The sequence below is a fragment of the Buteo buteo genome, chromosome 13, assembly GCF_964188355.1.
Source record: "Buteo buteo chromosome 13, bButBut1.hap1.1, whole genome shotgun sequence".
Classification (NCBI taxonomy): domain Eukaryota; kingdom Metazoa; phylum Chordata; class Aves; order Accipitriformes; family Accipitridae; genus Buteo; species Buteo buteo.
The window spans coordinates 12323182-12338610 of NC_134183.1; the positions used below are offsets into that span (position 1 = coordinate 12323182).

Here is a 15429-nt window from a genome sequence, read left to right on the forward strand (position 1 = left end):
TTGGCACTGGTTTTAGCAGGAAGGATGTTTAGCCACATGAACCACTCGCCTAAGGATGCAAAAGCTATTCACAGCTCTGAATCTGGATTTTGTTTCTGAAGAGCTGCCTCTATGTGGTGAAATGGAATGGGTGAACCAGACCAGTGGCCAAGCACAGTGTCAGGCTAGATGGTTTATGCCCCGGTCTCATGAATCTTGGGAGTGTGGCATGAGTCCTGAGGCTGCTTACGTGGAGGAGGAGACATGCCTGCATGCTAGTGTCTTGTCTGCCATGCAAGGATATCACAGAAGATTGCACAGGGCTGTTCTGAGAGTCTAGAGAGGGAAGGTCAGCACTTCTGTGCTCCCTCTGTTCTTCCACGCTCTAAGCACTATGCTCTCAGTCAAACCCTGCTGTCCCCCAGTGTCCCTTTCACAGCTTCTGGTTGTTTGATGCGGGGCCGTTTGCTTTCTTCCATGTGCTGAGGTAGCTGGCTGCATTTGAATGCAGGACTTGAACGCTCTGTTGGCAGTCTGGATTTCTTGTCTCAGCTGGGGGAGGGCGAGTGTGGGCCTGACCTTCTTATCTAGCCAAACCTGAACTGTACTGGACTTGGAACGTGTCCTAAAATTTATTCGCTTGTCAGACTTTCACTTACAAAGATGAAAGCTCGCTGCTCAGGGACTGCCCCTGCAGTGCAGCTGCATTTGGCAAAGGCTGGGCCGGGTGGGAGGCTGGCCTGCTGCAATGTGACTGGGGGTATGTAGATCTAAGGGTATTCCTGACCTGCTTGTGGCAGGAGGGATTGGGCTTCAGTGTGTGGTGGGGGTCTTTCCCACCCAGTGGCCCTGGTGCTGGCAGCTCCCTCCTCACATCTCCACAATTTCTCTATCCCCAGCTGCACCTGCCCCTCTCCTCTCACTCTCTATGGCCCCCTTTCCTCCAGATGCATTTGAGCACCACCATGTTGCCCAGTTGCTGCGCCGTTTTTCCTCTGACTATGCCACGAGCCGGAACATCTCCCTGGATGCCACTCTAGCCCATCACCTCCAGCAGTGTTCCTACCACCTGCGCCTCTTCAGGAGCTGGCTGATCTCAGGGCAGGATGACTTGGAGTGTCTTTACGGTACTGCACGCTGCAGCTGCCTTGGTTCCGTGCTCTCATAGCTGAGCAGGGACCACTGTCTGCTTGAGAATGCAAAGTATGCTTTGCTTCTAAAAAAGGAAAGCATTTCCCTCACCGCATCCCTTAAATCTCTGGGCTGCTGCTGCAGCAAGCTGTGTGGGCTGTTGCACCCGGCAGTTTGGGAGCCTTAGACAGTAGCCTTTCCACATGGAGCCAGTGCTCTTCGTGTGGCTGTAACTGTGCTCTTTCCATCTTTGGCAATTATTTTTTGCCTCCTTCCTTTAGCTCGGGTAAGCCCTTAAGCTTCCTTCAGGTTAGATGCTGAGTTCCTACTGGTGTGATGCCCTGCTGACATGATACCCCTGTGCAGGTCTCAGTGGGGTGCTGCAGGGTGTCCCATTATTAATGGAGGAACCAAAGTGAATAGTAAGAATATGGGAAGAAAGAAGATTAAGGAGGTGCTGCAGCTGGTCACGTGCAGAGTGAACTTGCTGTGGAATTTTGGGGAAGTGAGTGCTTGTGGGATTGTGTTGTTTCTAGAGACACCAAGTTAAGATAGGGTAGAAACTGAGCTTCTGTGTGGCTGCATTGCATGGCATCTGTTCTGCCTCTTAGGCCTTTTGTAGCGTGTCGTGTCTCTGGTGGGAAGAGGTAGGCAATTTCAGTATTGAATCTAGATGTTATAAATCAAAACTTGCTACTGTTTCTCTGGTATTTTTCAGCTTCTGGCACAGACGGGAAGTCTGATGCATTGAGGTCTCAGTGCTTCTAAGGTGGATAGAAAGATTCCTCTCTGAGAGAGGCAGCTAGCTAGGGCTTGCTGTTAATATTTACCTTGCACCATAAAACCTGCTTGGTGCATGTGGCTTGCTGAGCTGTGTGGTGTGATGCATGGACCTCCTTTTTCATTCAGACCTATAGGTGGAAGGGGCAGAGACACTATAGCTTTTTGTGTAGTGAAGCAACAAGATGAAGTGTTTTCAGAGCCTGGAAAATGAGAATTTTTCTTACACAGTCTGTTTTTCTTGATATGGCCCTTTCTGTCAAGTAGGCAATTCGGAGATGGCTGTTGCTTTTCATATATAATTAGGACAATCCTTGGTCTCCTAGCAACAAATACTAACGAGGAGCAAAATTGCTTCAAGGGAAGAGATGCTGGAACACAGCAGACTGCTCCAAAACTAAAGCTGAGCTTCCCCTGCTGCAGATCTCAGCCATCTCCTGTGAGCTCCAGTAGGGAGAGGAAATTAACTCAGTGCTTTGGGCAGTGATACGCCAAACATTGCAGCATGGTGCTGGGTTGTGCAGCCTGCCCTAATGCAGCCAAATGTGTGAGTTATGTACCTCAGTGTAGCAGCCTTCCTGTGTGGAAATCAGATCTCTGCAATCAGTGAGTTCTTTCTTGCTGTTTTCTCAGTCTGTCATCAAGCCCACAGTTAATTAGCATGTTTGGGATTCCTGCTGGGGTTCTTCTCAGAGCAGATGTTTCTCCAGTGTCTGTAGCTAACAGCCCAACTTCCCCTGCCTTGTGAAAACTCCATACTCCTATCCTCTCTTTCTTGGTTTTCAACTGTACTTCTATCCACACAAAGAAAACATGAATTAAAAGATAGAATCAGGGAGTTAAAAGTATGCAGTTGGCATCCATAGTTGGAAAGATCAACGGTGGAGCCCTGAAGCAATCTGTCTGGGAACCTGTGCTTATCTGTGTTGTCATAGCTGGGAAAAAGAAGAGTGTGAAGTAAGTTCATGTTCATAATGAATTACAGTGGTACTGAAGCCAAAGGTCAGCTGTGAGGAAACAAAGAATGGTCCTCTGAGAATGAGTGGGCAATAAAACAGCAGGTGATGTTCAGTGTAAATAAATTTAAATGACAAGGGGAAACAGCCTCAAATTCATATATAAAGTGGTGGGCTCTGATCTGACCATCACTACTTGGGACAATGTGGAAAAGGTAGAAATTTGCAGTCTGAGAGAGATGTTTGTGATAGTGGTCAGAGTGGCCTGGAGAGGGAGTGGTGGGGATCCGCAGTTCAATGTCTGTTCCAGTACAGGAGCTAGGAGGTTTCTAATGGAGTGAGTAGACGCAGCTTCAGACAGAAGTGATTTTTTCCATGCAGAGTGAAACTCCTCACTATGGTACATAGGGGTGGTAGGAGCTTAACTGAGTTCAAGGGAGACTGGAGAATATGGAAGAGACACATCAGGTTTAGAGCAGTTCTGAGCCACAGGTCACTGGAGTTTGGGGGACTGCCTGGGGGAAGAGTCACTACATGCTGTCTAGTCTCATACCCCTTCATTTGTAGCCACTTCTGGCACTGTGGCCAGAGAGGTGCTGAACTAGGATAGACCTTACAGCTGACTGTATGTTGTGGTTTAACCCCAGCCGGCAACTAAGCACCACACAGCCGCTCGCTCACTCCCCCACCCAGTGGGTTGAGGTAAAGACAGTTTTAATAGGACAGAAAAGGAAGAAAATAATAATAATGGTAATAGTAATAAAAATGATAATAATAGTAATAGTAAAAGAATTAGAATATAGAAAACAAGTGATGCACAATGTAATTGCTCAGCACTCGCTGATCGATGCCCAGTCAGTTTCCGAGCAACAGTCCCTGGCCAGCTTTTCCCCCAGTTTATATACTGGGCATGACGTCATACGGTATGGAATATTCCTTTGGTCGGTTTGGGTCAGCTGTTCTGGCTTTGTCCCCTGCCAGCTTCTTGTGCACACCCAGCCTCTGCTGGCAGGGCAGTATGAGAAGCTTAGCAACAACTAAAAACATCAGTGTGTTATCAACATTATTCTCATACTAAATGCAAAACACAACACTATACCAGCTACTAGGAAAATTAACTCTATCCCAGCTGAAACCAGGACACTTACATTTAGAAAGGCTAGTTAGTAAAAAATCCTACTTCATGCACATACCATGTATGCATATCTAAACACATACAAATATGCTTGTGGCATATTGGAGTTCTCCCAACAAAATAAGGCTGGACTGACCAAGCTTGTTAGAGAGGAACTTGCTGAGTGTCCTTTCTCCCATGCCCTTCAGAATCTGTGCTGGGACTGGGCAAGTGCTTCTTTGCTCCAGAAGAGTTGGCATACAGCTCTGGTGTACAGACCTTTCCGGGATGTTGCAGGTACTGTTGGTTTGCCTGCTGCTTTCAGGATCTCCGTTAGAAAGGAACAGGCACCCTTTCCACTCCAGTGTAGAGTTCACAACTGGCGAGCTGGGTAGTAGTAACTCAGCAAGTTTTGCTAATCACATTGTGTGTAGTAATGTTCAGAACTCCCAGACAAAAATACAATACACAAAAAGGATTGATTTGGACCAGAAAGACTTCTCACCTGAGTCTTCCTTGGCCTCTGTCTTTGTCTGTTGGCTGACAACAGTTTGGCTGCTTTCTACTTGCCAGCAGCAAGTACGTTCTCTCCTTTAATGAGCCCACTCTGCTAGTAGAGAAGCTTGCCTTATTTGGGACCTCAGCTCCATCTTAGTAAAGCTGAGGAACATGCTATTTGGACTACTTGAGGACTGCTCCTTTGTCGTGCCCACTAGCCAGGAATTCTGCTGGCTCCCAGGTGATCTGCTGAATTACCAGCTCTGAGGGATAATCACACTAACACTGATCTCATTCAGGGGGTAGCATGTGTTCCATATAAACTCAACTTTCCCAACTCATATTACACAGTAAGCTTTCTTCGTGTCTCTATGGAGCATACATAGAATTTAGGAAACTTTGTGTTACCTTGATTCAAATTAGATGTTTCCTCTTAATGAAATGGTATTGATTTCCTCTTGAGGGTTTAGACTGGGACATCTCCTGCAGTAATCAAGATGCAAATGAATTCAAGGTCTTGTTTTCTCCCTTGTTCTTCCTTTCTCCCAGTATAAAAATCTGCTTATTTTAGTTCTGCTTCTAACACTTTTGGTTGAATTTTCTTTCAGACCTCAGGGTGACTGAAGGAAATATAGCTAAATGGATGAAAGTACCTGTTACATCTGCAGTGAAAGAGCAGTAGGGTAACACAGCATATAGGGTTCACTCAGAGATCTGTAATGTATTTCCTTGGCGTTTAAGCCATGTAATCATAAAGTAGGTGTTGGCTATATCAGAATTCATCATTGTGTAGTCCAGGTAAAAAGGTGGCACTTCTTCACTCTTTCTTTGAGGTCATCTGCTAAGAGGTAGTTGTTCACAAGAGTTGTATCTGTGTGTTCCTACTGCCTGCTGGAGTCTCCTAGAAATCTGGGATTCTCTGGTTTTGATGGAAGATGTGAGACAGGTGCAGGTCACCATTTGCTTTATATGGTATAGTGTGCTAGATAAGGACCTGCAAGCAGGTCATTATACCCAAATCACCTTCTTAATACTCTTATGAAGTGTTGTGTGTAGGTACTAGGGAGCTCTGAAACAATCTTACTCTAAGGGGACAGTCACTCCCTCCTTGAACTTCTTCATAAACTGTGATTACACCAAGTAGACTCTGACAGTATGCACATGCTAAGAACATGAAGCTCTGGGGAGAGAAGAGCTCAAACTGGAACATAGTTAACTCAGCTGTAACGTGAGTGGGCCTTCAGCTTTGGCATCAGCATGCCTGGGGGAGTCAAAACAGGACTTGTAATCCTCTAGCTGGACCACCTCTGGTGGTCTCACCTGCAGAATGGCTCTTCAGGCGATACCATTCTCTCTGCTGCTGTGTCAGGATGCTGCTGGATTATTGATTCAGAGTGGAGAGCATAGCTGCTCCCCTACATCACACACAGTCTCCTTGGACAAACAGAATAATACGTACTCAGCAGACTCCTCTGCCTTGTGTATCTTAAGGTTTTTCCCATAACCAAATCTTGTTTTCTTTACTCTAACAGATGGTTTCTTCCTATTTTACTGAACAAAAATTTTGGAGACATAACCATGCTGTACTCTTTGCCTGGGGAAGATTACAGTTGATTTTGGGATTAATTTTTAGCTATTCTAGTCTGCAGGCCCCCACCACATGCCTCTCCCTGCAGGGTGGGCCTAACTCTGGAGGAAGCAGATTGCCCTCTGCATGCCTAATGCAGCTACTGTAGTCAAACCTGAATGAAATGAAAAATTAAACTTGTTCCTTTGTGGGCTGCTGTTTGACTTTAGTACAAAATGAATGGAACTCTGTCTAATTTCTTGTGCCGTTGTCTGCATCACAGACTCCTGCCCTGCAGGCCCCAGGAAAAGTTTCGGGAAGCATCAGCAGTAGCTGAGCAGTCAGCACTGGGTGCCTGTCAGGCTGGAAAGGTTCCCATCGTTTGCACTCATGCTTTATTTTTATTATCCCTTCCCAAAGATGTCAGTTCTTTGCTAAATGTGTGTGGTGCAGCAGTGGTCAGAGCCTTCACTGGGGACTCTGGCTGCTGCTGATACACCTAAGGATTACAGTCTCTAGCGGTAACTTCTGCTTGCGCTCTGCTGTGGTGGCATGAAACTGCTGCTGTTGGCCTCTCCCCAGCAGCTAAGCAGGTCAAGGGAGGTGTGCAGGGAAATGGGCTGCCATACACGAATGAGAGGGATTCCTTGAAAATAGTAGTGCTTCACATTGAGAAGGAAAACTTTTGCCTTTTTCTCTACTTGCTTGAGACCCGTTAAGTGACATAGTGCTGAGCAGAGCTGTGCGAGCAGGCATTTGGCACGTTGGGGATATAGGTGTATCATTTCACATCAGTAGCATTGTCAGTGTCACTTGTTTCCTTTAATGCTGGACCTTCCATTTCCTCTTTTTATTAGAGGAGTGCCCAAGCACTCAGATCCCCATCAGTGCCTCCAGTGTATCTTGTAACTACGTTGCTTTGCCCTGTGTTATATTCAAACTTATTCCCTTTTTCTTTGGGGATCCCAATAGCTGAGCCAACTTTGGCCCCTCTTAAACTAGATTCTGTTGTGAAATGACATTAGCTTCATACTATGCTGTTTCACAACCACCTCCACATGGCTGTTCGTTAAGTCTTGCCCTCACCCTTTTCCTTTAGCTTTGTCTCCCAGAATGCATATGAGAAGATAATTAACAGATACTCTGCCTTATTCAGCACTTCCACTCTAAGGACTTCTCAGCAAGGGACAGAAGAGTATGGTATTTTTCCTGCGTCCTACAATCCTTCATGCTAGCCAAGGATTTGTTATCCTTCATGTCTTGAATTGATGTTTGTAGGCCCTTTGTGGCATAGGTAACCTCTCTGGACTGTCTGAAGGGTTCTTTATCTCCAGTAGCTGTTATAGCAGTGAATGTCTCTCTGCAGCACTACAAACTGGTGATGATCTGGTCTGCAGCCTCATATTGCTTGTGGATTCACTCTAAATACCATCTGCTGGCTCATGCTCCTTGGCTTTTGCAGACCTGGGTTAGGTGAGTGGATTGGAGCAGACTGTCCTGAAGGTGTTTGGAACAATGACTATACTTAGCAGACAGACCAGGTGCTCTAGGTCTTCTCCTTAGGTGCTGTCAAGCTGCAGGGATCAATTTTAGCCTGTCAGTGTGCTGGGCAGCAATCCTGACACAGTAATGCATCAAGAACTGTTGTACGTTTTGCATCTCAAAGTAATTTTCCTTCTCTGTAGGAACAAACCCAATTCCTTCCCAGGGTCTTTTTCAGCTCCTTGGAGGGAACTATGGAGTCACAGAATGGGAAGCCTAAGCTTAAGAAGTTTAGAGGCCTTTAAACTCAAGTGGCACAGAGCAGGAGGAGGCCTTGTTCCCATATGTCCAGAGACTCATTTGTTTTTTCCTTCCTCCTCTGACAGTTTCAGGTTGGCTTGGTTCCACAAAATATTGCCAAGAAGCTTGGATGAAGAGGAAGATGGTTTGCTGTAATACTCCACTGACTTGAGTAGCAAAGAATTTATTGTGAATGGTTGTGATGCACCTTAGCTCTGAGCTCTGTTAAATGTTGAAATCCCTATTTCTACTAATTCTGGGTTTGCTGGCAGTCAAGTCTCATTAAGCAGACAAATAATTCAAACTATTGTCCAGCCCTTCCTTGGGGTACAGTCTGTCAGCCGTACACTGGAGGGTCTACTGTGAGAGAGAGAGGTTCTGCCGCTCCCTGCACTTGTAGCAGTGTGCACTACCTCACTGATGGGGAGAAGGTGGACTGTGTCCCAGGCTGGGATGTCACTAGTGGTGGGGGTCCTTTTATGGAAATTCTGTTGACTTCACTCAAATTCTGTTTAGCTTCTATAAAGTGTAGGCCCTGTGCCAAGTTCTCCATCATAACCATATATTTTAGCAAGAGGGTCACAGGCTTTGCAGCAAACATGGCTGCTGCTAGATACATTTCCTCCTCTTCCCCCTCCTTCTGCGTGTGCCCGGACGCTTGCTTTCAGGTCTGTTATTGCATGTGATTGCCTAGTGGCGATTTTCTTGGCCTAGAAAAGGTGACCTTAGGCCTGAGTGTTTGATTCCCAGACTGCCCAGCTCCTTCAGCCATGAGTGGTCCTGCATGGATTTAGGTTGCTGTTTGCTCTATTCATTTTCTGATTGGGTTTCTTTCCAGGTTTTGAAGGCTGTTCCATGGTTCCCACCATTTATCCCCTGGAGACCCTGCACAACTCCCTCTCTTTGCGACAGGTCAATGAGTTCCTGACGGCTGTGTGCAGGAGTTGCAGCGAATCGCATGTCCAGTCTACCGCAGGTACTGGTGAGGTCGGCTTGTCTCTGGGTAAGCCAGAACAGAGTCAAGGCAAGAACTTTTGCTCTTTTACATTATCAGGACAGATCAGCCTGACAGGACTGGCAATAAGTGCAGTCTCTGAAACCTGTTCCAGGGTGTTCTAGCCCAGGAGTGAGCTATGGGATCTAGCTCAGAGCCATCCTAGGCCACTTACTTGAGAGAGAAGTAATTGGTCAGGTCTGTCTGTAGCTGATAAGTATGGTGACATGGATACAAACTCCAGTTTGGGAAATCTTAGCCTCAGATTCCCAGGAGCTGATGGACAGGCACGGCTCTGAATTTGCACTGTTCTTGAGCTCTTCCCGGAGTGCCTGCTCATGGCTGCTGGGCTGCGAGCCATTCCTTTATGTCTGTCTGAATATTACTGATCTGTGTATTTTTTTTTCTTGAAGCTTTGTTTGATTCAATGATTGGCAGCCAGATACCAGGAGACCCCTTTATGTCCCAGAGAATCCTGTCATCATCCTCTTTGCCATTGCGCCAGCGTTCGGATAAGCCCCCTTGGTGTGAGTGTGCTCCTTTCTTGATCAGGGGTGAAGGTGATGGTGAGGGAGGGAATTAAAGAGTGCTAAATGGTGGAAGCCAAGTATTCATGCTGAGGGTTTCTATGCTTTGCCCTTGAAGGAAGAGAAACAGAAAGGGGAAATAGGTAAAAGGGAAAGTAGTCATATGCCCTGTGAAAAAGCTTCCAAAGAAAGATGCAAGAAGGGACTCTCTGTAGTGTTGTATATCATGGGGACATCTGCTGTAGGATGGATGTTGTCTCTCCAGACATCCTTGGCTTTGTGCACTAGGACATGGAGGGCCTGAATGCACTTCATTTTCATCTCAAGTTTTGTGATTCTCCATGACACATGGCCAACTCAGTGTTGGCATGTGGAAATGCCTTCTTTTCCTAACCAACCACATACATGCCTCACCCAGAGCTCTATATAGGACAGCCAATCATTTAGATCTTCACTTACAGGCTTTTCTGCAGCTCCTGGGCCTCACTTGTAGTCTCTGCAGAGCTGATGGCTGCTGTTAGTCCTCTTTGCAGATCTGACTTGAACTCAGAGAGAGGGTTAGCCAACAGTTGCACAGCAAGTGCCTTAATGACACAAGTCAAGGTCGCCACTGAAAAAGCAGTCCTACTCTTCTCCTGGCTGTACACTTCTTGTGCCAGGAGTAGTGTGTGTTTGTGTAGGCAGCAAGATCAGGGAACCGATTTGACTGAAAACAGTTGTTTAATGCTCTCCCCTTTACTGGATTAGATATAATCTAGATCTGTTCTCTAGTTTTGCTCATTGTACATATAAGGCAAGAATAAGCATTAGTGGAGAAGCAATAGTTCTTCTTCCAGTGGTGACTCTAGCTCAACATTCAGGGCTTGTGTGTATCAGGAACCAAGAGGAGCAAAGTTGAAGCTAAGAGTGTTCCATAATAATGAGGGATAAAAGAAACTGCTTTTCTGCTCAAAACCCAATATCACACTTGCCATTTCACTCTGTAATGAAACAGAATTCACTCTTGGCTATATGCCAACATAGCACTGTATGACAAGATGTAATTGTGGTGTTTGTGCTTGGGTTTTCATCAGCTGAACTGCCAGAAACACACCTAAGAGCAGCTGCACGCCCCTGCCAGGTTGCATGACATACAGATGACCCTCACCTATTGGTTGTAGAACTGTGGGACTGTGACAGCTTGGGTCTGCCCAGGCTTTGGGCTGGGGAAATATCAACTAAATGTTTAAGATTTTTCTTCCTCTTTGCAGACAGCAGTGGCCCCTCCAGTACTGTCTCCAGTGCAGGCCCATCCTCCCCAACCTCTGTGGACAACTGCGCTCGTTTCAGCTTCACTGAGAAACTTTCCATCAGTCCCCCCAAAAGTGAGGAGCAGCTGACTAGCCAGTCCCCTGAGCAAGAAGAGAGACAACCTCCAGGCAGAGGGCTTGATGGGGAGGTGGGCATGTCTGGGTTATCGGTGGCGGAGCCAAGTGCCCCAGAGACCCTGACCTGGAATAAGGGGCCAGAGCCAGGCAAGATCCTGGAGCTCTGCAAGAAGGAGCTGGTGGAGGAGGACTCTAACCCAGAGGACAAGAGCAGGGTGGACCTGGATGAAGAAGAATCAGCTGGGGAAATGTTAGAGCCAAGTAACACAGGGAACCCAAAGTGTGGTGCAGGGTCTGATATAAGGCTGGCTGGGGAGAGAGAGAGGCCAGGTGAGGGGTATATAGGGGGAATGACTGGCCTGGATCAGTCAGGGCTGTCCAAGGAGATCTTGGTGCCCTGTGAAGAGGAGCTGCTGGGAGAGGTGTTGGACCCAGAGCATATGGGTGAGGAGCTGCTGGGGGACAGTGCTATGTCAGGCCAGCTTCTGACTGGTCACCTGCAGCAGGTGCAGCCACTGCCTCCTGAGAAAAGCATGGAGGAGCTGCAGCCGCTGTGTTGGGAGGATCAGCAGAATTAGTGGCTCACTGGACAGCACACTGCAAGTGCTTCTAGCCTGGAGGCAGCCCAGCTTCCTGCACAGCACCTCATGCAGCTGGCTGTCCACAGCACAGAACAAGCCATGTCCCAAGGCCACAGGACTCTGGGGTGTGGAAGAGTCTGCTCTGCTCCTCCACAAGCCAGCTCTTTGCCATTCGGCAAGAGACAATGCCCCATCTGCCTTGTTAAATTAATAACAAATGGAGTCTTGGTACTGGCATGGCACCTCCATGGAGCAGGGACATAGGGCTGCATTGGTGTTCCAAGGGCTGTACGCTCGCTGGGACAGCAGAGTTAGAGGATTGGTATGGCCAAGGCTTTTGGGGTGCTAAGTCCAAAGGGGACAGATGCTCCCTTGAGATTTTTTTGGCCCATAGCCTTCAGAGGAAGGTATTCTGGGCCCAAAGTAATTGGATCCATCACAACCACCAACCTCCTCTCTGTTCCTTCCTTCTTCCTCTCTCAATTCCCACCACTGGCCACCAAGAACAGGTCCAGAGTCCATGGCAGGAAGACTAGGAGAAGCAGAAAGCACTCTGAATGAGTGTGGGAAGGACAGTAACGGGGGGATCAGGTTCAAGATTGCCACATGCAAGAAAACATCTCTTTGATGTGGACTTGGATGTTTTCCTGCTGGGCTGGGGCAGGCAGGCAGGAGCCTGGGGATCCAGCCTGAGAGAGGTGGGCAGGGAGGACACACACGGGTTTTATTCTAGTCCCCAAGGGTCGGGCAGGGTACAGCTCTGAAGTCTTGGTGACAGAAATCAAAAGAAACTGCTATTTGAACAAATCAGGATTATTAGAAACCAATAAGGAGAAATCTTTATTATATATAAAATGAAAAGTATTTAATACATATTTATGTAAATGACTTGTGAGCACAAGCCTGAGGGCAAGATTGACACGGGTGTCCCTGTCGCATCCTGAGTGCAGGCCAGGGCTGTGCCTCCTGCGCCTCCTGTATTTATGGACAAGTCTGCGTGTTTGTCTGTAGCTAGGATCTGTGTTTTTGTGAAGCTGTGCCCAAAGATTTCCACGCTGTGTTGTGATGATGTGTATTCACAGTAAATCTATGCTGTGGGTCTGGTGTCTCTCTGTCTCTGTTGCTGACTTGCGCAGCAGTGTGTGTGTGCCAGAGCTTGCAGGTGCCCGGGACAGCAAGCCCTGCTTGTTTGCTTCTGTCCTGGAAGAGGAACTGTGGCTGAAAGTCACACTGAAGTGAGTACACAGACATGGGGCTTTGCTCAAGAAGGCCAGACATCTCTTTTTTCCTCCGCAGAAGAACTGGTCATACTGGGGAAATGGTCCCAGCTTCCCAGGTCCCAGGGTGGTTTGCAGTAGAATGAAGATGCTGGGGCAGCATGTTCAACTCCTTTCACTTGGTCCACACCTTCTCATCGGTTCCAAGTACATCCTGGGTACTGTGTCCTCCTCCTCATGCTTGATAATCCCTAGCTGCCAGTTTGGGTATTTAAGAAAGGTCATGTTTACTTGCACTTGAAATACAGCAGTCGTACAGCTGCCTCGAGTGCAGCACTGTGCTAGGAGGAAGCCTGTCCCCCCTCTTCCTCAGGGCTGTGCTAGCCTGCTCTCCTGAGGATGTGTGCCAGCGCCTGGGAGAAGGGTCTGCCTTGTGCTGTAAGGAAGCTCTCTGGCTTTCATTGGCAATCCTGCATTAAAGACCTGGAAGAACAGATACCCTGGCTGGTGCCTGTTGGGCCGAGGCCACGGACCTGCAGCTCTCCCCTGCCCCGAGAGCCGGCTGCAGGAATGCGGGAGGCTGAGCGGCACTAGATCCCGCTTGCGCCCTCAGGCAATGCCCATGTCCCTGATCCCGCCATCCTGCCCACACCCTGCCAGGGTCAGTAGTACGTGGCACCTGCAACCACCAGCACCGCTGCTCCAGCAGCAGGGTCCCTGCCGGACACGAGAGCTGCGTCTCCTGCCAGGATTTGTGCGTTTCTGTCTGGGGGAGGCAGCGCCCACCTCTGCACCCATGGAGCAGAGACCGTGGCCCAGGCCTGGGCATGGTGGTTGCCCCGATGGACCCAGCATCACCTGCCGCAAGGTGTCATTGCTGAGAGGGGCACGGCTCCTTCAGCGGTGGCACGAGCAAGTCACGGAGCAGGGTCTTGGGGGGTGAGGGCCTGTCTTTCAGGTGCTCGCCCCCACGCAGGGGGGGAGCTCATCACTTCTAGGGCCCTGGAGCCTGCTGGTGGGCTGGCTTTACTGTGTACAAATGCCTGGCAGATCTCCTGCCTGTCTGCTCCCCCTGTGCTGCAAGAAAATGGCCAGGGGCTGCTCTCAGTGCCAGCTGCCCTCCTGCCATACTGCCAAGCAGGGCAGGAGGCAGACCGGACTCTGTGTGCCAGGGGAGCCCAGCGGGCACGTTGTAGTTGGAAGCCCTTATGCCCAGAGAAAGCAGGTACTGGCTGCAGTGTCCCTGTGCTTCCATGGCTTAGCAGGGCAGGACAATGCTGTGGGAGCACCGCCCAAGAGCTGCTGCCGCAGGATGTGCCACGTCATCTGAGTACAAAAGTGGCCTTTCTTGCGAGGCTCTGAAGGCCATGTTCTGCAAGAAGGGATGGCTGAGTGCTGCAGTACTCGAATTCCTGGGCAGATTGCTGCCACTCACGAGAACCACTGTTATTTATAATGTTCCCAATCTTCAGCCCATTTCTTCACCTGGAAATGAAAAGGGAATGATGCTTGGGAAGCAGCTAGCAGCTGTGGCTCTGCTGTGGCTCTACAGCTCAGTAAGAGATCGGGCCCAGGAGACAGGCTGGAAGGGTTTTTGTTGTGATGAAAAATACAAACCTCCATATCCCTAAATTGAGAATATTTCTACAAATTCTAAGTAGTGTCTAATTTTGGCTTCTGAATATATATCTTTTAGTTGCTGGAGTCCTCCTCTAGCCATAAATTATCTGTCTGCATTGCTACTTTGCATACTGGTAATTCTGTGAAGTTTTGTTCTCCATATAGTTTGTAGGATCAGAGGGCTTCCTGATACAGGGCAGAGTAACAGGGAGGCAGCCTGGTCACTTGTGTCCAGTAGTGCTTGTGCTGCAGAAGTAAATGGCCTGAACTCAAAGGCAGATACTATCCCACAGCCAAGAAGAAAGCTGGGCTGCCTGCAGTGGTGCAAGAACTGGCTTCTAGTCTATGCTCTCTTAGATAGGCAGGCCAAGAAGGGACAGTGCCCTTTATTTTAAAAGAGCTGCTTAATAGCTGCCTCTGTCTAGAAGTTTGAGGTCTTTCCTGATGCTCTAACACTTCCAAATGAACACCTGCAGACTGTGTTGTGAAATCTGAGCACTGACCGACTGCTCTTAGGCAGCATCTTTACCATGTTTTTCTTGGCTTAGCAGCAGCAGTGATTAATCACAAAGCCCTTTCCAAACAGAAGGGTGGTGTAAGGAAGTGCTGTGAGTCATAGAGGGAAAAAAGAAAAGGACAATTGCACAATTTCTGGATGCAATAGCAGGAGCCCCTATTTTTGGCTTAATCCTGTCAAAGCCAGTTCTGGCTCCTCAAATCTATGCTGATGCATAAGCTGCACTTTCAAATGCTTTTGGGCTGCATAAGTAGTGATATGGACAAATGACTGCTGCGTGGTCCTGTGTCTCTGTCTGGATGTAGCTACAAACTTTGCCTGCAGTAGCTGGGATAGTTTGGATCAGGCTTGTCAAATAGCTGGCAGATGCAGCTAAGCAAAACTCTTTACCTGAATTGTCACTGTATGCAATGAGAAAGCAGTGTAGAGAAATGGGTCCAGGTCGTGTGGCAGAACAGGCAGGAAATACCAACTGTCTATACCAAGTAGCTAGACTATGGCAATGTCTCCTGTAGGCTGTGGAAAGTGACAGGTCCTCTGTTAGTCAGCATGTATGAGCAAAATCCTTGGAGCTGGAGAAACTGCCAGGTTGTACAGCATATGCAGGCTTTGGGCCTTTAGCGTGTCAAGGTCCAGGCAGCCCTGATCGTTTACTTGACCAAACTCAATATTGCTGCTATTGCCTTGGACACTCCTCTGGCTCATCAGTTTGCAAATACTGAAGCAGCTGATTAGGGGAGGGCCATGTCATTGCCTTACTGGGACTTGTCTTTTTCTTATCTGTTCTTCTGGTTTCTCA

At 48.2% G+C, this 15429-nt stretch overlaps 1 protein-coding gene across 12 annotated transcripts in view; it reads left to right on the plus strand.

The window, feature by feature from the left end:
• The window catches only part of PPIP5K1 (diphosphoinositol pentakisphosphate kinase 1), a 48094-nt gene extending 35673 nt beyond the window's left edge, over positions 1 to 12421 (plus strand). For 3 of the 12 annotated variants that reach the window (XM_075044782.1, XM_075044785.1, XM_075044786.1), the window contains 4 exons: positions 879 to 1106; positions 8646 to 8783; positions 9215 to 9328; positions 10579 to 12420. In XM_075044782.1, the coding sequence (XP_074900883.1) occupies positions 879 to 1106; positions 8646 to 8783; positions 9215 to 9328; positions 10579 to 11273 (1175 nt within the window). In that variant the 3' untranslated portion in view covers positions 11274 to 12420. Of the gene's footprint in view, positions 1 to 878; positions 1107 to 8645; positions 8784 to 9214; positions 9329 to 10578 lie in introns of all 12 variants that reach the window. The other 9 variants (XM_075044783.1, XM_075044784.1, XM_075044788.1 and 6 more) reach the window with 7 other exon arrangements.
• The last annotated feature ends 3008 nt before the right edge of the window (positions 12422 to 15429 follow it).